Source organism: Oncorhynchus nerka, linkage group LG26 (genome assembly GCF_034236695.1).
Source record: "Oncorhynchus nerka isolate Pitt River linkage group LG26, Oner_Uvic_2.0, whole genome shotgun sequence".
NCBI lineage: Eukaryota > Metazoa > Chordata > Actinopteri > Salmoniformes > Salmonidae > Oncorhynchus > Oncorhynchus nerka.
Window position 1 is genome coordinate 24,948,802 of NC_088421.1, and position 19,178 is coordinate 24,967,979.

Below are 19,178 nucleotides of genomic sequence, written 5' to 3' on the forward strand. Positions count from 1 at the left end.
GTCCCACTAAGCGCAAACCAGATGGAATGGCGTATCGCTGCAGAATGCTGTGGTAGCCATGCTGGTTAAGTGTGCCTTGAATTCTAAATAAATCAAAGACAATGTCACCAGCAAAGCACCCCCACACCACTACACCTCCTCCTCCATGCTTCACGGTGGGAACCACACATACAGCGATCATCCGTTCACCTACAGTGCTTCTCACAAAGACAGCGGTTGGAACCAAAAATCTCAAATTTGGATTCATCAGACCAAAGGACAGATTTCCACCAGACTAATGTCCATTGCTTGTGTTTCTTGTCCCAAGGAAGTCTCTTCTTATTATTGGTGTCCTTTATTAGTGGTTTCTTTGCAGCAATTCGACCATGAAGGGGTGGCAGGGTAGCCTAGTGGTTAGAGCGCTGGACTAGTATTATTCTTCCGTCAACCTCCACACTAGATGGGCATGATGAGATAGATGTACCAAGTAAGCCCTTAACTGTGTTCCATACCTTTTCAGAATCATTTTTACAATCAATAAAAGCATTGTTGTAAAATAAAAAAAATGTCTCTTTCGATTCAATTTAACTGCATAATTACGCAATGTTATATAATTCTGTTCATCAATTTCTAATTTTGACTTGGCTGCTAAGACTTTTGCCATATTTCTTTGAGAAAAAGCCTCACCCATTTCATCATCAGGCTGGTAACTCTAATGAACTTATCCTCTGCAGCAGAGGTAACTCTGGGTCGTCCTTTCCTGCGGCGGTTCTCATGAGAGCCAGTTTCATCATAGCGCTTGATCGTTTTTGCAACTGCACTTGAAGAAACTTTGAAATTTTCCCAATTGACTGACCTTCATGTCTTAAAGTAAGGATAGACTGTCATTTCTCTTTGCTTATTTGAGCTGTTCTTACCATTATGGACTTGGTCTTTTACCAAATAGGGCTATCTTCTGTATACCACCCCTACCTTGTCACAACAAAACTGATTGGCTAAAACGCATTAAGAAGGAAAGACATTCCACAAATGTACTTTTAACAAGGCACACCTGTTAATTGAAAAACCCTTGAATGAGTAGGTGTGTCCAAACTGACTGGTACTGTACAGTCGTGGCCAAAAGTTTTGAGAATGACACAAATATGAATTTTCACAAAGTCTGCTGCCTCAGTTTGTATGATGGCAATTTGCATATACTCCAGAATGTTATGAAGAGTGATCAGATGAATTGCAATTAATTGCCAAGTCCCGTTTTGCCATGCAAATGAACTGAATCCCCCAAAAACATTTCCAATGCATTTCAGCACTGCCACAAAAGGCCCAGCTGACATCATGTCAGTGATTCTCTCTTTAACACAAGTGTGAGTGTTGACGAGGACAAATCTGGAGATCACTTGTCGTGGAAATTTCCTGTATTACCAAATCATGAGAGAGCAAACCACACACAAGTCAGAGTTATCATAAAGTCCATCTTTAATTATATGAGCTTCACCATAGCCCCGTGACTCTCAGATCAATTCAGTGTCTATAAATGAATTCCCTGAGAGTGTCAACATAATGGCAACTGAGATCCTTTATAGCAAAGATCCACCCCCTAGTCGACATGACAAACCACAGGTCTTTTACTTGAGATAGGAGTATCCCATAGCCAGACAGCATTAGCTATAAATTATTGTTCAGTTTGCTCTCTTAGACGAGGTTCTACATCTCGTTCTTGGTACAACATAGTTCCAAAACATTACCTCCTCCAATGGCATATATCAATTGTCAATTCTCGATACTCCCATATCAAATACAACCCCTCCTGGACAAGATCACAGAGAGGAGTGACTGGCACACAGACATTGTGGAGCCAACTAACTGGTTCCCCTTTAATCACGCCATCCCTTCACATGGTTTAGGAATAGTTACAGACACATTCACAGATAAGACTAACCTGACCTCTCCCCTCTCTGGGCCTCAAGTAACTGAACCCTAGCAGAGAAGGGATAACTGCAAACTGCCAACAGTATTATTCAAAAAGAAGACATTCTAATGACAATAAATAAGATAAAACATCTTATTTATCTATGTTACCTAACTAATTCTGATTCTGCTACCACACACTCTGTCATGCTGATTGAGTTCGAATAAAAGACTGGAAGCTTCAAAAGGAGGATGGTGTTTGGAATCATCATTCTTCCTCTGTCAACCATGGTTACCTGCAAGGAAACATGTTCCGTCATCATTGCTTTGCAGAAAAAGGGCTTCACAGGCAAGAATATTGCTGCCAGGAAGATTGCACCTAAATCAACCATTTATCGGATCATCAAGAACTTCAAGGAGAGCGGTTCAATTGTTGTGAAGAAGGCTTCAGGGCTCCCAAGAAAGTCCAGCAAGCGCCAGGACCGTCTCCTTAAGTTGATTCAGCTGTGGGATCGGTGCACCACCAGTACAGAGCTTGCTCAGGAACATCTACATTTAAAAAAGTCTGATACATCCATGTAATATAGCCTACTCTATCACAATAAATCCATTCTTTATTTTAGACTGGTCTAAAGAAACCTGAAAATGTAGTCTATTTCAGAAGAACAGAATAGCATACTCTGAGTTGTCCTTATGTTAGGCCCTGATATGGTATTGCCATATGGCTGTGGGCTACACTAGTTAGCAGACAAGATTTGCTTAAAATTCTGTGGCATTACATTTTATTATTTTATAGTATGAAGAATTACAATTGAACATTGCTTAATAAAATGAAAAGGATATTTCCTCTAAACTATTTGAGGGAGTGCTTACATGTGGCTATTCTGTGTTGACAAAGTTAACAAAGAAGTTGGTCCTCCTGAATGCTTAATTTAGAGTTATTTATGCAACTTTAGTGGTGATACAAATGTTGGGCAAATGTTTTGATTTTTAATACATTCTCAGGCTGCATGATGGGACTCAAATGATGATTTGAAAAAAGTCACAGGAAAGGCATGAGCTCTGATTTGTTTCTTGTGCAGGTTACACACTTAACCAGTCTCATTCACAATTTGACAAGCACTTGATAATATTCTAACCAGGCCTCGGATTTCCCGGCGGCATCCCCCTTGTATGGCAGTGATGCCCCCTAAAAAATCCAGCTGGGTGGGTTTTCTCTTACCAGAGGCAGCTGTTCTATCTTGCTGATGGACCAAAAACCCACCCAGCTGTATGTTATCCATGTCGTCGTTCAGCCACGACTCGGTTGAACATAAGATACTACAGTTTTTAATTGGTAGGATATCCTTGATCGGATCTCATCCATTTTGTTATCCAACGATTGCATGTTTTATGTTTTAACCCGGAAGCTAGCCACACCAATGTGTTGGAGGACACCTGGCGACCATGTCAGTGAGGATGCGCCCGGCCCGCCACAGGAGTCACTAGAGCACGATGGGACAACGAAATCTCAGCCTGCCAAACCCTCTTCTAACCCGGGCGATGCTGGGCCAATTGTGCGCTGCCTCATGGGTATTTCAGTCACAGCCAGCTGTGATACAGCCTGGGATTGAACCTGGGTCTGTAGTGATGCCTCAAGAACTGCAATGCAGTGCCTGAGACCGCTGTGCCACTCGGGAGGACACCACAAATAGATTTTAACAAGCATTTGGTCCCCCAAAAAATGCGGCCCACTGTAGAATTTCAAAATCCCTCGAGCCAAAAAGTTTGCCCAACCCTGCTCTACATGGTTATAAAGCGGATTAATTAAAGTTATTTGACCACTTTAGTTGTGTTACAAACCTTAACAAAACACATAGGCCTTTGGGCTAGGCTACATGAGGTGTGCGACTATGATTTGAAAAAATGGCAAAAGAAAGGCATGAACTGTTTCTTGCGTTACAAGCTGGGCATCATTCACAAGTGATAATATATCATTCAGAAGTGATAGGCTAATATTGTCACCCATCAGACTATTCTTGATTTAATCTTGTCTTTACATATACTCGATAGCATATGTGTGAAATTTGTTTTGATTTAGAATGGACCATTATCATGCACCTGTCTCGGAACAGGGGCAGGGGGAAAAATACATGTAATCTATGCACTTAAATAGAGAATGGAAAATGCTTTTCCCGTGGTTCCTTTTCATGCCAGCCAGGTCGACTATACTCCTGTTGTAAAGCGAAGCAGTGTGCTTAATATTAGGAAAGTTGATAAATAAATATAGTAGGCCTAGCCTATAGAAAGCTGATGAGATCCTCCTCTTTTTAATAGAGGCCATCAAAACTGTTTTCTCACATAATTGCGTAGCCTGTAGAAATGTTGCTCAACATGAGCTCATGGGCTCTCATGAAGTGTTTTATTTTATTTTTGATAACATTTGCATTGATGTCAGAGTGATTATAGGGACAATAGAATGCTCAATACCAGGCAGTTAGCAAGTTTGGTAGGCTACTAATGACCATCAGCAGCATCAGAGCTTGGAGATGCCTAGTTACCGTGACTACAGTCACATGGAATTTGACTGCGGTCATATGACTCGTGACTGCAGGTGTGACGGTAATACTGTCACTGTAATAGCCCTATGCTCTGGAGATGTTGGAAGGGGAGGCGTTGGGAGGCAGGTGGGTATCGAGCGGCCCTCTAGTGATGCTGGAAGGCGTTGGGAGGCAGGGGGGTATTGAGCGGCCCTCTGGTGATGCTGGAAGGGGAGGCGTTGGGAGGCAGGGGGGTATCGAACGGCCTCTGGTGATGCTGGAAGGGGAGGCGTTGGGAGGCAGGGGGGTTTTGAGCGGCCCTCTGGTGATGCTGGAAGGGGAGGCGTTGGGAGGCAGGAGGGTATCGAGCGGCCCTCTGCGCGGCCTGACACTGATGATGACCTTGGCCTCTGGTACTAATGGAAGTAGAGGGCAGCAGAGGTCTCTCTCTCTCAGTCTGTCTGTCTGTCTGTCTGTCTGTCTGTCTGTCTGTCTGTCTGTCTGTCTGTCTGTCTGTCTGTCTGTCTGTCTGCCCTCCACTATCTCCTTTATGTTGGTTGGTGTCTACAAGGTGTCAGTCATTATCTTCCATCTTTTCTCATCTATCTCTCTGGTTCTTCCATTTCTCCTTTTCTCCACCTCCAGTCCATTCTCTCTAAATGTTGTTCTTACCGTATCCCTGTATCGTTTAAAGAGCTATAATGTTCTGAACATGGAAAATTTTCACCATGACATAATGGTACGTTTCTAGGTCAAACAGATTGTTATCACTGCAAGAGCACATTACGGAGGCTAACTACTAAACAAGTATCCATTGGTCAAAATAAATGGTCTGAAAAAGCAGTCAACATGGCAGTTACCTTATCTATTATGAGTACAGAATACATGTAGGATTTTGCCTGGGTTACGTCTCGTTACACAACTGAGCTTCTTGGTAATCCCCTCTTTTATAATTGAATTTCGATTTGCGCCTTACAAAAAAGAGGGAAATAATCCCTGTCATTGATCTTTGCTGGTATTGATTAGTCTGCGTAAGATTAAGCACATTATGTGATTGACTGTACAATCAGTGGTCCGTAGAAGAGGGACAGATGGTGAATGACAGTCAGTGAGAGAGACAGACCCTACATCTCCCCCTAATGCGCCCCCTGTCTCTGACTAAGTCTGTCGGGAAGAACAATTCTTACTAAAATAACTCCAGACAATAGGAGGTTGGGGGCACCTTAATTGGGGAGGATGGGCTCGTGCTAATGGCTGGAGTGGGATTGATGGAATGGTATCAAATACATCAAACACATGGTTGAATAACATTCCATTCGCTCCGTTCCAGCCATTGTTATGAGCCGTCCTCCCCTCAGCAGCCTCCACTGCTCCAGACGTTACCTACGGATATTGTTTATGTTTTTCTAAATTAAAACATGCTTCATGATTCTGCGTATACTGTATTTGTTTGTGTTAGCTATAGGTTTGTGTGCATGTGTGTGTTTGTGTGTGTGTCTCAGTTTGTGTCTGAGTGTACTGTATGTATGTATGTATGTATTTGTATGTGAGTGTGTGTGTGAGTCTGTGTGTGTGTGTGTTGTGTGCATACTGTATCAGCAGCAGTGTTGCCGCGGGGCTCCAGCTGTGAGGGCTGGGCTGCCGGGTGCAGAGGGAGAGTTTTCTCCCGCCCTCTCTTCCAGCCACACTCCTCAACATGAGCCTGAAACAGAAACTCCAGCCTGTGAGTACTCCAACTCTACTCTCTCACTCCCTATTATCTTCTTCCTTTCTCTTCCTGTCTCACTCCTCAACATGAGCCTGAAACAGAAACTCCAACCTGTGAGTACTCCAACTCTACTCTCTCACTCCCTATTCTCTTTTTCCTTTCTCTTCCTGTCTCACTCCTCAACATGAGCCTGAAACAGAAACTCCAACCTGTGAGTACTCCAACTCTACTCTCTCACTCCCTATTCTCTTCTTCCTTTCTCTTCCTGTCTCACTCCTCAACATGAGCCTGAAACAGAAACTCCAACCTGTGAGTACTCCAACTCTACTCTCTCACTCCCTATTCTCTTCTTCCTTTCTCTTCCTGTCTCACTCCTGTCCGTTTCTGCCTCTCCTCTTACCCTCATGGTCATCTGGTGGTTCGTAGCAGGCTACCTAGCTCCATCCTCCGTATTGACAGTGAGGCAGGGACAGTGACGGATGTTGTTAGTGCTGTTGTCACCTTGTGGTCGTCATAATTTGTCTTGTGTCACTTGTCGCCCACTTTTTTTTCATAGGTGATAATTATGTTAATGTTTTGTGGGCTCCAGGGTACTTGTTGGTCTCTGGAATTTGGAATGTTCATTTGATTAGCATTAATCAAATGTAATTTTGTTCTGAAAATGATTATTCTAATTTAAAGAGAACAGTTCACAGTACCTTAGTGGTGTTTGTTTTGGTGTATGAAACAAAACTAGTGTCAGAGGTTTTTAATTTCAGACTGGATTGTTACTGAAGTATTAACATAGATAGGTGTTCTTTATGCAAATAGCTAGTGTTTGTTTTTAATCTTTAAAAAGGTATTTGTTGTATTCTATGTCAGATGTCATTGTATTTTCCAATAAGGACTGTTAACTGTTATAAGCCCTGAGTGGTTTGGGTTAAACATTGTGGTGCAGACAGCATGGATCTTATTCAGGCTGACATTATGAAACAGGACTGGAAATGATGTCAATAATCTGAAATTACCCAGATGAGTGAATCTGGTTAACACACACACACACACACACACACACACTGCCCATCCCTCAGCTTGCTCCCACAGGTTCATCATGTTAGATGTTAAACTCAGTCCTCAGGGGGAGAATCCTGATCGTTGGTACGAGAGCGCATCTGTCAGAGAAAGAGCACAGTGACACGTGGAATCACAAGCCTCATTTAGCCACAAACATTGGTAGCAATAAGGCCTAAGGTCCTGAGCCCGATGTAGCCCCCAGCAGTCAGGTCTCCTTTCATACGGTATGTAGCAAACAGTACTGCAGGTGCACAATCTTCATTTCATCATCCTGTTGCAGGAGAACGTTCCTGCAATGCAGAAAATGTCAAGCGTGTTGTGTATTTGAGGTTTAAAAAGGCTTCTGAAGTTTATAATTTCCACTTTGAAATGCCATTCATTATAATCCACATAATAATTCACATTTCCTGTTGCTGCAGAGTTATTTTCCTGCTGTATCGAACTGGCTAAAATTAAGATCCTACATCTGTACAGTACTTTAAATGCTCTGCTATGAGAGGTTCTGCAGTGCATTTTGACGTCCTCAGTCTTCAGTCAATCGTTTCAGTTTGTTGTTTCAAATGGTTTATTCAGGGTAAGAAATGCATTAACTGAACTATCCATTTAATTAAAGCTCAGTCCTACTCTATTCCCAGTATTAGATTAGTTTACTGACTACTGGAGCAGCACTGGACTGGGTGAGAGTTGGGTCATAGAGTGGTAAGTGGGCAGTGTGTAGTCTGGATGGGAATCGATAGGAGACTAACCATGTGGTGTCATTTTACCACCTCTAGGACTGACTGTATGTGGGGACTTTAGCCTTACAGGTTTGTTCTCTTACTTTGAGTCTGAACATCTTTTCCATTTAAGAATCAAAGCTGTGAGGGCTGAGAGAGGTCAGATGTTCTGGAAAGAGATGGAAATTGTCATAGGAAGCTTTCACCTTCTACTCTGGTTATTTAGTAGGGCAAAAACCTTGTAGCACTGAACATGCCGCATTTAATGTACCTGTATTTTGTGATCCAGCTAAGTAGGGATATTGGAGAGGGTTGGCAGCAAGGGCACCATGGTAACGCTGTGTGTTATTACAGATTATTCTGTCACCATGGCTATGTTCATAGTTATGCAAACTATACATGCAAAGTAGGATGAGCCGGTGGAAGTTCCACCAGCCTGGCCTGCAGAACATGTTGACTGTGTAGGTTACACCAGCCTAGCCTGCAGAACATGTTGACTGTGTAGGTTACACCAGCCTAGCCTGCAGAACATGTTGACTGTAAAGGTTACACCAGCCTAGCCTGCAGAACATGTTGACTGTGTAGGTTACACCAGCCTAGCCTGCAGAACATGTTGACTGTGTATGTTACACCAGCCTAGCCTGCAGAACATGTTGACTGTGTAGGTTACACCAGCCTAGCCTGCAGAACATGTTGACTGTGTAGGTTACACCAGCCCAGCCTGCAGAACATGTTGACTGTGTAGGTTACACCAGCCTAGCCTGCAGAACATGTTGACTGTGTAGGTTACACCAGCCTAGCCTGCAGAACATGTTGACTGTGTATGTTACACCAGCCTAGCCTGCAGAACATGTTGACTGTGTAGGTTACACCAGCCTAGCCTGCAGAACATGTTGACTGTGGTGGTTACACCAGCCCAGCCTGCAGAACATGTTGACTGTGTAGGTTACACCAGCCTGGCCTGCAGAACATGTTGACTGTAAAGGTTACACCAGCCTAGCCTGCAGAACATGTTGACTGTGTAGGTTACACCAGCCCAGCCTGCAGAACATGTTGACTGTGGAGGTTACACCAGCCTAGCCTGCAGAACATGTTGACTGTAAAGGTTACACCAGCCTAGCCTGCAGAACATGTTGACTGTGTAGGTTACACCAGCCCAGCCTGCAGAACATGTTGACTGTGTAGGTTACACCAGCCTAGCCTGCAGAACATGTTGACTGTGGTGGTTACACCAGCCCAGCCTGCAGAACATGTTGACTGTGTAGGTTACACCAGCCTGGCCTGCAGAACATGTTGACTGTAAAGGTTACACCAGCCTAGCCTGCAGAACATGTTGACTGTGTAGGTTACACCAGCCCAGCCTGCAGAACATGTTGACTGTGGAGGTTACACCAGCCTAGCCTGCAGAACATGTTGACTGTAAAGGTTACACCAGCCTAGCCTGCAGAACATGTTGACTGTGTAGGTTACACCAGCCTAGCCTGCAGAACATGTTGACTGTAAAGGTTACACTAGCCTAGCCTGCAGAACATGTTGACTGTGGAGGTTCCACCAGCCTAGCCTGCAGAACATGTTGACTGTGGAGGTTCCACCAGCCTAGCTTGCAGAACATGTTGACTGTAAAGGTTACACCAGCCTAGCCTGCAGAACATGTTGACTGTGTAGGTTACACCAGCCTAGCCTGCAGAACATGTTGACTGTGTAGGTTACACCAGCCTAGCCTGTAGAACATGTTGACTGTGGAGGTTCCACCAGCCTGGCCCGCAGAACATGTTGACTGTAAAGGTTACACCAGCCTAGCCTGCAGAACATGTTGACTGTGGAGGTTACACCAGCCTAGCCTGCAGAACATGTTGACTGTGTAGGTTACACCAGCCTAGCCTGCAGAACATGTTGACTGTGGAGGTTACACCAGCCTGGCCTGCAGAACATGTTGACTGTGTAGGTTACACCAGCCTAGCCTGCAGAACATGTTGACTGTGGAGGTTACACCAGCCTAGCCTGCAGAACATGTTGACTGTGGAGGTTCCACCAGCCTAGCCTGCAGAACATGTTGACTGTGGAGATTCCACCAGCCTAGCCTGCAGAACATGTTGACTGTGTAGGTTCCACCAGCCTAGCTTGCAGAACATGTTGACTGTGTAGGTTACACCAGCCTGGCCTGCAGAACATGTTGACTGTGTAGGTTACACCAGCCTAGCCTGCAGCACATGTTGACTGCAGAGGTTCCACCAGCCCAGCTTGCAGCACATGTTGATCAGGGAGGTTCCACCAGCCCAGCCTGCAGCACATGTTGACTTGGGAGGTTCCACCAGCCCAGCCTGCAGCACATGTTGACTGTGGTGGTTCCACCAGCCTAGCCTGCAGAACATGTTGACTTGGGAGGTTCCACCAGCCCAGCCTGCAGCACATGTTGACTGTGGTGGTTCCACCAGCCTAGCCTGCAGAACATGTTGACTGTGGTGGTTCCACCAGCCTAGTGTGCAGCACATGTTGATCATCAGGGAGGTTGCACCAGCCTAACCTGCAGCACATGTTAACTGTCATGAATCTTGAGTGAGACAACAACAGATTGTATTTATTTTCTATTTAACCTTTATTTAAATAGGCAAGTCAGTTAAGAACAAATTCTTATTTACAATGACAGCCTACCCCGGCCAAACCCAGACGACGTTGGGCCAATTGTGCGGCGCCCTATGGGACTCCCAATCACATCCGGATGTGATAAAGCCTGGAATCGAACCAGGGATTGTAGTGACTTCTCTTGCACTGAGATGCAGGGCCTTAGACCGCTGCACCATTCGGGAGCCCATATGGGTGATATCAGAGAGCACATTGTGCACCATGGTCTGCCTATGTCCAGAGCTGTAAAAATACTTGAAAGTACTACATAAGTAGTTTCTTGGGGTATCTGTACTTTACTTTACTATTTATATTTTTTACAACTTTTTTTTTCTTCCAAAAGAAAATGATGTACTTTTTACTCCATACATTTTCCCTGACACCCAAAAGTACTCATTACATTTTGAATGGTTAGCAGGACAGGAAAATGGTCTAATTTACACACTTATCAAGAGAACATCCCTGGTCATCCATACAGCCTCTACGTCAAGCACACAGACAGTTTTGACCAATACTGCCCTCCTACACAAGCACTCACAAAAGGTGTTAGTGAAAATGAACCAAAATCACCCAGCTCTTTGCAACAATCCCTGTCGATTTGCTTGTAAATTAGGGCACTTACCCTGCTCTGCCATTGGCTGAGGGACAGTGAAGGGGGTCACATGGTGTGACAGGTGAGCTGCAGCAGGGTCTTTTAAAAGGCCAGTGAGCGGGGTGGGGCGGGGGAGAAGGGTACAGACAGCCAGGCAGCCAGAGAGGGTCCACTCCCCAGCAGTGGTCTGTTAGAGCTGGGCACATAGGCACTGGGCCACTGGGTAGCTGATCTGGAGCATTGTGCTGGACATAGCGGGCTAGGATGGAGCAGGGGAGGACCTATATGTTCCGGGGGAGACAGGGTGGGCTGCTGGGGAATTTGAGGGGGACCAGGGTGTCGTGCTCCTCCTCCTCCTGCTGCTGCTGTGGTCGGGACCAGGATAGACTGGAGCTCCTGGATATGGAGGCTCTCATCGTTGTACCGGTTAGTAGGAGCACTAGGCTCAGACTGATTGAAATGGTCTATGTGAGTGTGATCTCTGATTGAAATGGTCTATGTGAGTGTGATCTATGTGAGTGTGTGATGGGTTATTGTCGTCCATTCAGGTACTGTGGTTTCGGTGATGGTGTGTGAGGAAAATATACATTTTTAGGTAATATTATGGTCTGTGCCGTCACTATGAGAACACAATCAATCCTCTCTGTATTTCAATTTGCACTTATGATTTACTTACCTTTTATTATAGTTGATTTGGTTCCTACTTGGCTGTACTGACTGTGTTGAACACTCAGAAATCAGACACCCGTCAACCATGTAGATATTTGTCTTGTGAAAAGCTGTGCTTCGGCTTCTACAGTGTTTGTGTTGAGTCCTTTGAGACAGATATTGTTTATACTCCAGGACATAATTGTCTTCATGACAACATGACTGGCTAGCTGTGAGACTGAGGGATGTTTGTCTCATTGCATTGTATTACAGACACGCACGCACGCACGCCACGCACGCACGCACGCACGCACGCACGCACGCACACACACACACACACACACACACACACACACACTACTTCTCCCTCTTTGTCACTCACTCTGGAATACACATGAACTCTTTTTTTGCTGCTGCTGTTCTAGTTGTGCTGAGGTGATAGACATGCGGGTTGAAGGCCCGCGGTGTCAGACACAGTAGGTAGTTAGACAGAACACAGTTGCTCCCCTTCCTTCCCCCAAAGGGCACAACAAAGACAATATCAGGTCCTGTTCTGCTCCTCTCTTCTGAACTGCCTTCTGCTCTGGTTCCCTGAACCCATGTCCCTCGGGTTTCTCGGCACAGTTCTCTGACATGACTCACTCTCTTTCCCATTTCTTATACTGCTTTACATTTTGCTAAGGCTGTTTGGCTTATCATCTCATATTCTTGGGGTTCTAATCAAGGCCTTTTCAGCAGGGTGGTGAGGGGCCATTGTAAAGATATTCCGTTTAAATTATGTTTCACTTTTACTGCCCATGATTAATCTAGATTCAGCAGGACTCTCTGACCATCTCTGCCCTCTTCCCATTTAGGTACTGTCCCTAGGGGCTGATGTCCTGCCAGAGTACAAGCTCCAGGCGCCTCGCATCCACAAGTGGACCATCCTCCACTACAGTCCTTTCAAGGCGGTGTGGGACTGGGTCATCCTCCTGCTGGTCATCTACACGGCCGTCTTCACCCCCTACTCCGCTGCCTTCCTGCTCAACGAGGTGGAGGACGAGCTCCGGCGCTCCTGTGGCTACACCTGCAACCCCCTCAACGTGGTGGATCTGGTGGTGGACGTCATGTTTATCGTGGACATTCTCATCAACTTCCGGACCACATATGTCAATCACAATGACGAGGTGGTCAGCCACCCGGGGCGCATCGCCCAGCATTACTTCAAAGGCTGGTTCCTCATTGATATAGTGGCAGCCATCCCCTTTGATCTGCTCATATTCCGCTCTGGCTCTGATGAGGTGAGATGGATGGAGGAGAAGGTGGATCATTTACATCTATGTGTAGTAATGGTCCTGTTTTGCAGTGTTGGTCAGTGTACCAATTCAACAAAGACTCTCTCATAAATCTTCTTGTTCTTTCATATGAATTGCTTTATTTGTACTTTGAACCTCTCTCCTCTCAGCCCCAGACAACCACGCTGATTGGCTTGCTGAAGACTGCTCGGCTACTGCGATTGGTGCGTGTGGCGCGGAAGCTGGACCGCTACTCAGAGTACGGTGCCGCCGTTCTCTTCCTCCTCATGTGCACCTTTGCCCTCATTGCCCATTGGCTGGCCTGTATCTGGTACGCCATCGGCAACGCGGAGCGCACCAACTCGGCACGCATCGGAGGCATGAAGATCGGCTGGCTGGACAACCTGGCTGAACAGATTGGTAAACCATACAACGACACAGACCCTGCCTCCGGCCCCTCCACCAAGGATAAATACGTCACAGCGCTTTACTTTACCTTCAGCAGCTTGACCAGCGTGGGCTTCGGCAATGTTTCCCCCAACACCAACCCTGAGAAGATCTTCTCCATCTGCATCATGCTAATCGGCTGTGAGTACGTCACCAGTGTGTCTGAGTACGTCACCAGTGTGTCTGAGTACGTCACCAGTGTGTCTGAGTACGTCACCAGTGTGTCTGAGTACGTCACCAGTGTGTCTGAGTACATCACCAGTGTGTCTGAGTACGTCACCAGTGTGTCTGAGTACATCACCAGTGTGTCTGAGTACGTCACCAGTGTGTCTGAGTACGTCACCAGTGTGTCTGAGTACGTCACCAGTGTGTCTGAGTACGTCAACAGTGTGTCTGAGTACGTCACCAGTGTGTCTGAGTACATCACCAGTGTGTCTGAGTACGTCACCAGTGTGTCTGAGTACGTCACCAGTGTGTCTGAGTACGTCACCAGTGTGTCTGAGTACGTCACCAGTGTGTCTGAGTACGTCACCAGTGTGTCTGAGTACGTCACCAGTGTGTCTGTATCGTGCCTGTGTGTCTGAGTACGTCACCAGTGTGTCTGAGTACATCACCAGTGTGTCTGTATCGTGCCTGTGTGTCTGAGTACATCACCAGTGTGTCTGTATTGTGCCTGTGTGTCCAGAGTGTTCATATGCATTGCTGCATTACTTTAAGTGTAGTACCACCTATCATTTTAGGTGGATGTCACTGACATGTCTCTCTGTCGTCTGCTGTAGCTCTGATGTATGCCAGTATCTTTGGTAACGTGTCGGCTATCATCCAGAGGCTGTACTCCGGCACGGCCCGTTACCACACTCAGATGCTGCGTGTCAAAGAGTTCATCCGCTTCCACCAGATCCCAGAGGGACTACGCCAGAGACTGGAGGAATACTTCCAACATGCCTGGTCCTATACCAATGGCATCGACATGAACGCTGTGAGTCACTCTCAAACACACATTCATATACAGCCAAACACACACACATCCATACGCACGGGAAAAACACACACGTTCATATTCACATGAAAAACACATATTCCCTACTTGCCACCTGAGGTTTTCCGTCATTAGGTGCTCAGACAGGGAGACCTAACAGTGGAAATGATGTGCGTCATATCCTTTGTGTTAGTAGATAGATAGCATCCTGCTGGTTGCAGAGAAGAGAAAAGCATTAGCCCTCTAACACCACAGGAACATGACGTAGCAGAGAGCACGCCTGTCAATTCAATCTGAACAGAGTTGATCACATAGACACTGTCTGTGTGCATGTGTCCCCTTGTCAATAGTGAGCATCAACTGAAACAGCTCTCCCCCCACTCACTCTCTTTCTCTGTTTCTCTCTCTCTCTCTCTGGCTCTCTCTCTGTCTTTCTCTCTTTCTGTCTTTCTGTCTCTGTCTGTCTCTTTCTCTGTCTGTCTCTCTGTCTCTCTCTCTCTCTCTCTCTCTCTCTCTCTCTCTCTGTCTCTCTGTCTGTCTGTCTCTCTCTCTGTCTCTCTGCCTCTCTGTCTCTCTCTGTGTCTCTTTCTCTGTCTCTCTCTCTCTCTCTCTCTCTCTCTCTCTGTCTCTCTCTCTCTCTGTCTCTCTCTCTCTGTCTCCCACTCTGTCTCTGTCTCTCTCTCTGTCAATTCAATTCAAGGGCTTTATTGGCATGGGAAACATGTATTAACATTGCCAAAGCAAGTGAGGTAGATAATATATAAAGTGAATATATAAAGTGAAATAAACAATAAAAATTAACAGTAAACATTACACATACAGAAGTTTCAAAACAATAAAGACATGACAAATGTCATATTATATATATACAGTGTTTTAACAATGTACAAATGGTAAAGGACACAAGATAAAATAAATAAGCATAAATATGGGTTGTATTTACAATGGTGTGTGTTCTTCACTGGTTGCCCTTTTCTCGTGGCAACAGGTCACAAATCTTGCTGCTGTGATGGCACACTGTGGAATTTCACCCAGTAGATATGGGAGTTTATCAAAATTGGATTTGTTTTTGATTTCTTTGTGGATCTGTGTAATCTGAGGGAAATATGTCTCTCTAATATGGTCATACATTGGACAGGAGGTTAGGAAGTGCAGCTCCGTTTCCACCTCATTTTGTGGGCAGTGAGCACATAGCCTGTCTTCTCTTGAGAGCCATGTCTGCCTACGGCGGCCTTTCTCAATGCAAGGCTATGCTCACTGAGTCTGTACATAGTCAAAGCTTGAGTCTGTCTCTCTCTCTGTCTCTCTCTCTCTCTCTCTCTCTCTCTCTCTCTCTCTCTCTCTCTCTCTCTCTCTCTGTCTCTCTCTGTCTCTCTCTTCTCTTTATCTCTCTCTCTGTCTCTCTCTGTCTCTCTCTCTCTGTCTCTCTCTCTCTCTGTCTCCCACTCTGTCTCTGTCTCTCTCTCTGTCTCTCTCTCTCACTTTCTCCCTCTCTCTCTCTCTCTCTCTCTCTCTCTCTCTCTCTCTCTCTCTCTGTCTCTCTCTCTCTCTTTCTCTTTCTCTCTCTCTCTCTCTCTCTCTCTCTCTGTCTCTCTCTGTCTCTCTCTCTGTCTCTCTCTCTCTCTGTCTCCCACTCTGTCTCTGTCTCTCTCTCTGTCTCTCTCTCTGTCTCTCTCTCTCACTTTCTCCCTCTCTCTCTCTCTCTCTCTCTCTCTCTCTCTCTCTCTCTCTGTCTCTCTCTCTCTTCTCTCTTTCTCCCCCTCTCTCTCTCTCTCTCTCTTTGTCTCTCTCTCTTCTCTCTTTCTCCCTCTCCCATTTCTCTAGGTGCTGAAGGGTTTCCCTGAGTGTCTGCAGGCTGATATCTGCCTCCACCTGAACCGCTGTCTGCTCCAGAACTGCAGGGCCTTCAAGGGGGCCAGTAACGGCTGTCTGCGGGCGCTGGCCATGAGGTTTAAGACCACCCACGCCCCTCCGGGCGACACCCTGGTCCACATGGGAGACGTCCTCTCAGCTCTCTACTTCATCTCTAGAGGGTCCATAGAGATTCTGAGAGACGATGTGGTGGTGGCCATACTGGGTAGGCTGAAGAGTGGTGGTGGTTACTGGGTAGGCTGAAGGGTGGTGGTTACTGGGTATGCTGAAAGGTGGTGGTGGTTACTGGGTAGGCTGAAGGGTGGTGGTGGTTACTGGGTATGCTGAAGGGTGGTGGTGGTTACTGGGTAGGCTAAAGGGTGGTGGTGGTTACTGGGTAGGCTGAAGGGTGGTTGTGGTTACTGGGTAGGCTGAAGGGTGGTGGTGGTGGTGGTGGTGGTGGTTACTGGGTAGGCTGAAGGGTAGTGGTGGTTACTGGGTAGGCTGAAGGGTGGTGGTGGTTACTGGGTAGGCTGAAGGGTGGTTGTGGTTACTGGGTAGGCTGAAGGGTGGTGGTGGTTACTGGGTAGGCTGAAGAGTAGTGGTGGTTACTGGGTATGCTGAAGGGTGGTGGTTACTGGGTAGGCTGAAGGGTGGTGGTGGTTACTGGGTAGGCTGAAGGGTGGTGGTGGTTACTGGGTAGGCTGAAGGGTGGTTGTGGTTACTGGGTAGGCTGAAGGGTGGTGGTGGTGGTGGTGGTGGTGGTTACTGGGTAGGCTGAAGGGTAGTGGTGGTTACTGGGTAGGCTGAAGGGTGGTGGTGGTTACTGGGTAGGCTGAAGGGTGGTGGTGGTTACTGGGTAGGCTGAAGGGTGGTGGTGGTTACTGGGTAGGCTGAAGAGTAGTGGTGGTTACTGGGTATGCTGAAGGGTGGTGGTGGTTACTGGGTAGGCTGAAGGGTGGTGGTGGTTACTGGGTAGGCTGAAGGGTGGTGGTGGTTACTGGGTAGGCTGAAGAGTGGTGGTGGTTACTGGGTAGGCTGAAGGGTGGTTGTGGTTACTGGGTAGGCTGAAGGGTGGTGGTGGTTACTGGGTAGGCTGAAGGGTGGTTGTGGTTACTGGGTAGGCTGAAGAGTGGTGGTGGTTACTGGGTAGGCTGAAGGGTGGTGGTGGTTACTGGGTAGGCTGAAGGGTGGTGGTGGCCATACTTGGTAGGCTGAAGGGTGGTGGTGGCCATACTTGGTAGGCTGAAGGGTGGTGGTGGTTACTGGGTAGGCTGAAGAGTGGTGGTGATTACTGGGTAGGCTGAAGGGTGGTGGTGGTTACTGGGTAGGCTGAAGGGTGGTGGTGGTTACTGGGTAGGCTGAAGAGTGGTGGTGGTTACTGGGTAGGCTGAAGGGTGGTTGTGGTTACTGGGTAGGCTGAAGGGTGGTGGTGGTTACTGGGTAGGCTGAAGGGTGGTTGTGGCCATACTGGGTAGACTGAAGGGTGGTGGTGATTACTGGGTAGGCTGAAGGGTGGTGGTGGCCATACTGGGTAGGCTGGGTAGGCTGAAGGGTGGTGGTGGTTACTGGGTAGGCTGAAGGGTGGTGGTGGCCATACTGTGTAGGCTGAAGGGTGGTGGTGGTGGTTACTGGGTAGGCTGAAGGGTGGTGGTGGCCATACTGGGTAGGCTGAAGGGTGGTGGTGGTTATTGGGTAGGCTGAAGGGTGGTGGTGGCCATACTGGGTAGGCTGAAGGGTGGTGGTGGCCATACTGTGTAGGCTGAAGGGTGGTGGTGGTGGTGGTGGTTACTGGGTAGGCTGAAGGGTGGTGGTGGCCATACTGGGTAGGCTGAAGGGTGGTGGTGATTACTGCATAGGCTGAAGGGTGGTGGTGGCCATACTGGGTAGGCTGAAGGGTGGTGGTGATTACTGGGTAGGCTGAAGGGTGGTGGTGGCCATACTGGGTAGGCTGAAGGGTGGTGGTGATTACTGGGTAGGCTGAAGGGTGGTGGTGGCCATATTGGGTAGGCTGAAGCGTGGTGGTGGTTACTGGGTAGGCTGAAGGGTGGTTGTGGTTACTGGGTAGGCTGAAGGGTGGTGGTCATTCTTCCCTTTGAAGCTTATGTGGTTTAGTGCATCCTCTGTCTGTCTGCCTGTCTCTCTCTATCGCTCTCTCTCTCTCTCTCGATCCCTCTCTCACACTCACACACATACACACACACTGCTGTGTTGTGGTGTGCTGTTTAGCCAGAGGTGTTTGGGCACAGCTCCACTTCCATTCCACAGTGTCATTGATTACCGATCACCCGATTGCTCAGACCCACTCTCTCTATGCTAGCCTGTCTCGCTTTGATTCGTCTCCCCTCTGCATTTAAGTGGACACAAAGTCAGACCTAACTGGAATAATGTAGAGCATTAGTGTTATTGTTCTACTCTCTAAAAAATCTAGAAATAATCCAGAAGAAAGTTTCTATCAGGGTAGTCTTGTAGACGGAGGCTTTCACTTCCCCTGGTGGTGTACAGTGGGGGAGTATTTAGTCAGCCACCAATTGTGCAAGTTCTCCCACTTAAAAAGATGAGAGAGGCCTGTAAAAAGAAAATCCAGAAAATCACATTGTAGGATTTTTAATTAATTAATTTGCAAATTATGGTGGAAAATAAGTATTTGGTCACCTACAGACAAGCAAGATTTCTGGCTCTCACAGACCTGCAACTTCTTCTTTAAGAGGCTCCTCTGTCCTCCACTCGTTGCCTCTCTCATATTTTTAAGTGGGAGAACTTGCACAATTCGTGGCTGACTAAATACTTTTTTGCCCCACTGTATGTGAGTGAGCTTATGAGTGTTTTTAATGCTTATGTTGTCCAATTAGTTTTTTGTTCAAACATTGCTTTCTCCATTGTCC

The 19,178-nt window shown here is 46.8% G+C and overlaps 1 protein-coding gene across 4 annotated transcripts in view; it reads left to right on the top strand.

Moving 5' to 3' along the window:
* Window positions 1-16,578, top strand: part of LOC115110786 (potassium voltage-gated channel subfamily H member 6-like) — a 30,429-nt gene extending 13,851 nt beyond the window's left edge. For 3 of the 4 annotated variants that reach the window (XM_065010318.1, XM_065010319.1, XM_065010320.1), the window contains 4 exons: window positions 12,597-13,022; window positions 13,187-13,604; window positions 14,243-14,442; window positions 16,267-16,578. In XM_065010318.1, coding sequence (XP_064866390.1) covers window positions 12,597-13,022; window positions 13,187-13,604; window positions 14,243-14,442; window positions 16,267-16,557 — 1,335 coding nt within the window. In that variant the 3' untranslated portion in view covers window positions 16,558-16,578. Of the gene's footprint in view, window positions 1-12,596; window positions 13,023-13,186; window positions 13,609-14,242; window positions 14,443-16,266 lie in introns of those variants that run through there. The other variant, XM_065010321.1, reaches the window with a different exon arrangement.
* The last annotated feature ends 2,600 nt before the right edge of the window (window positions 16,579-19,178 follow it).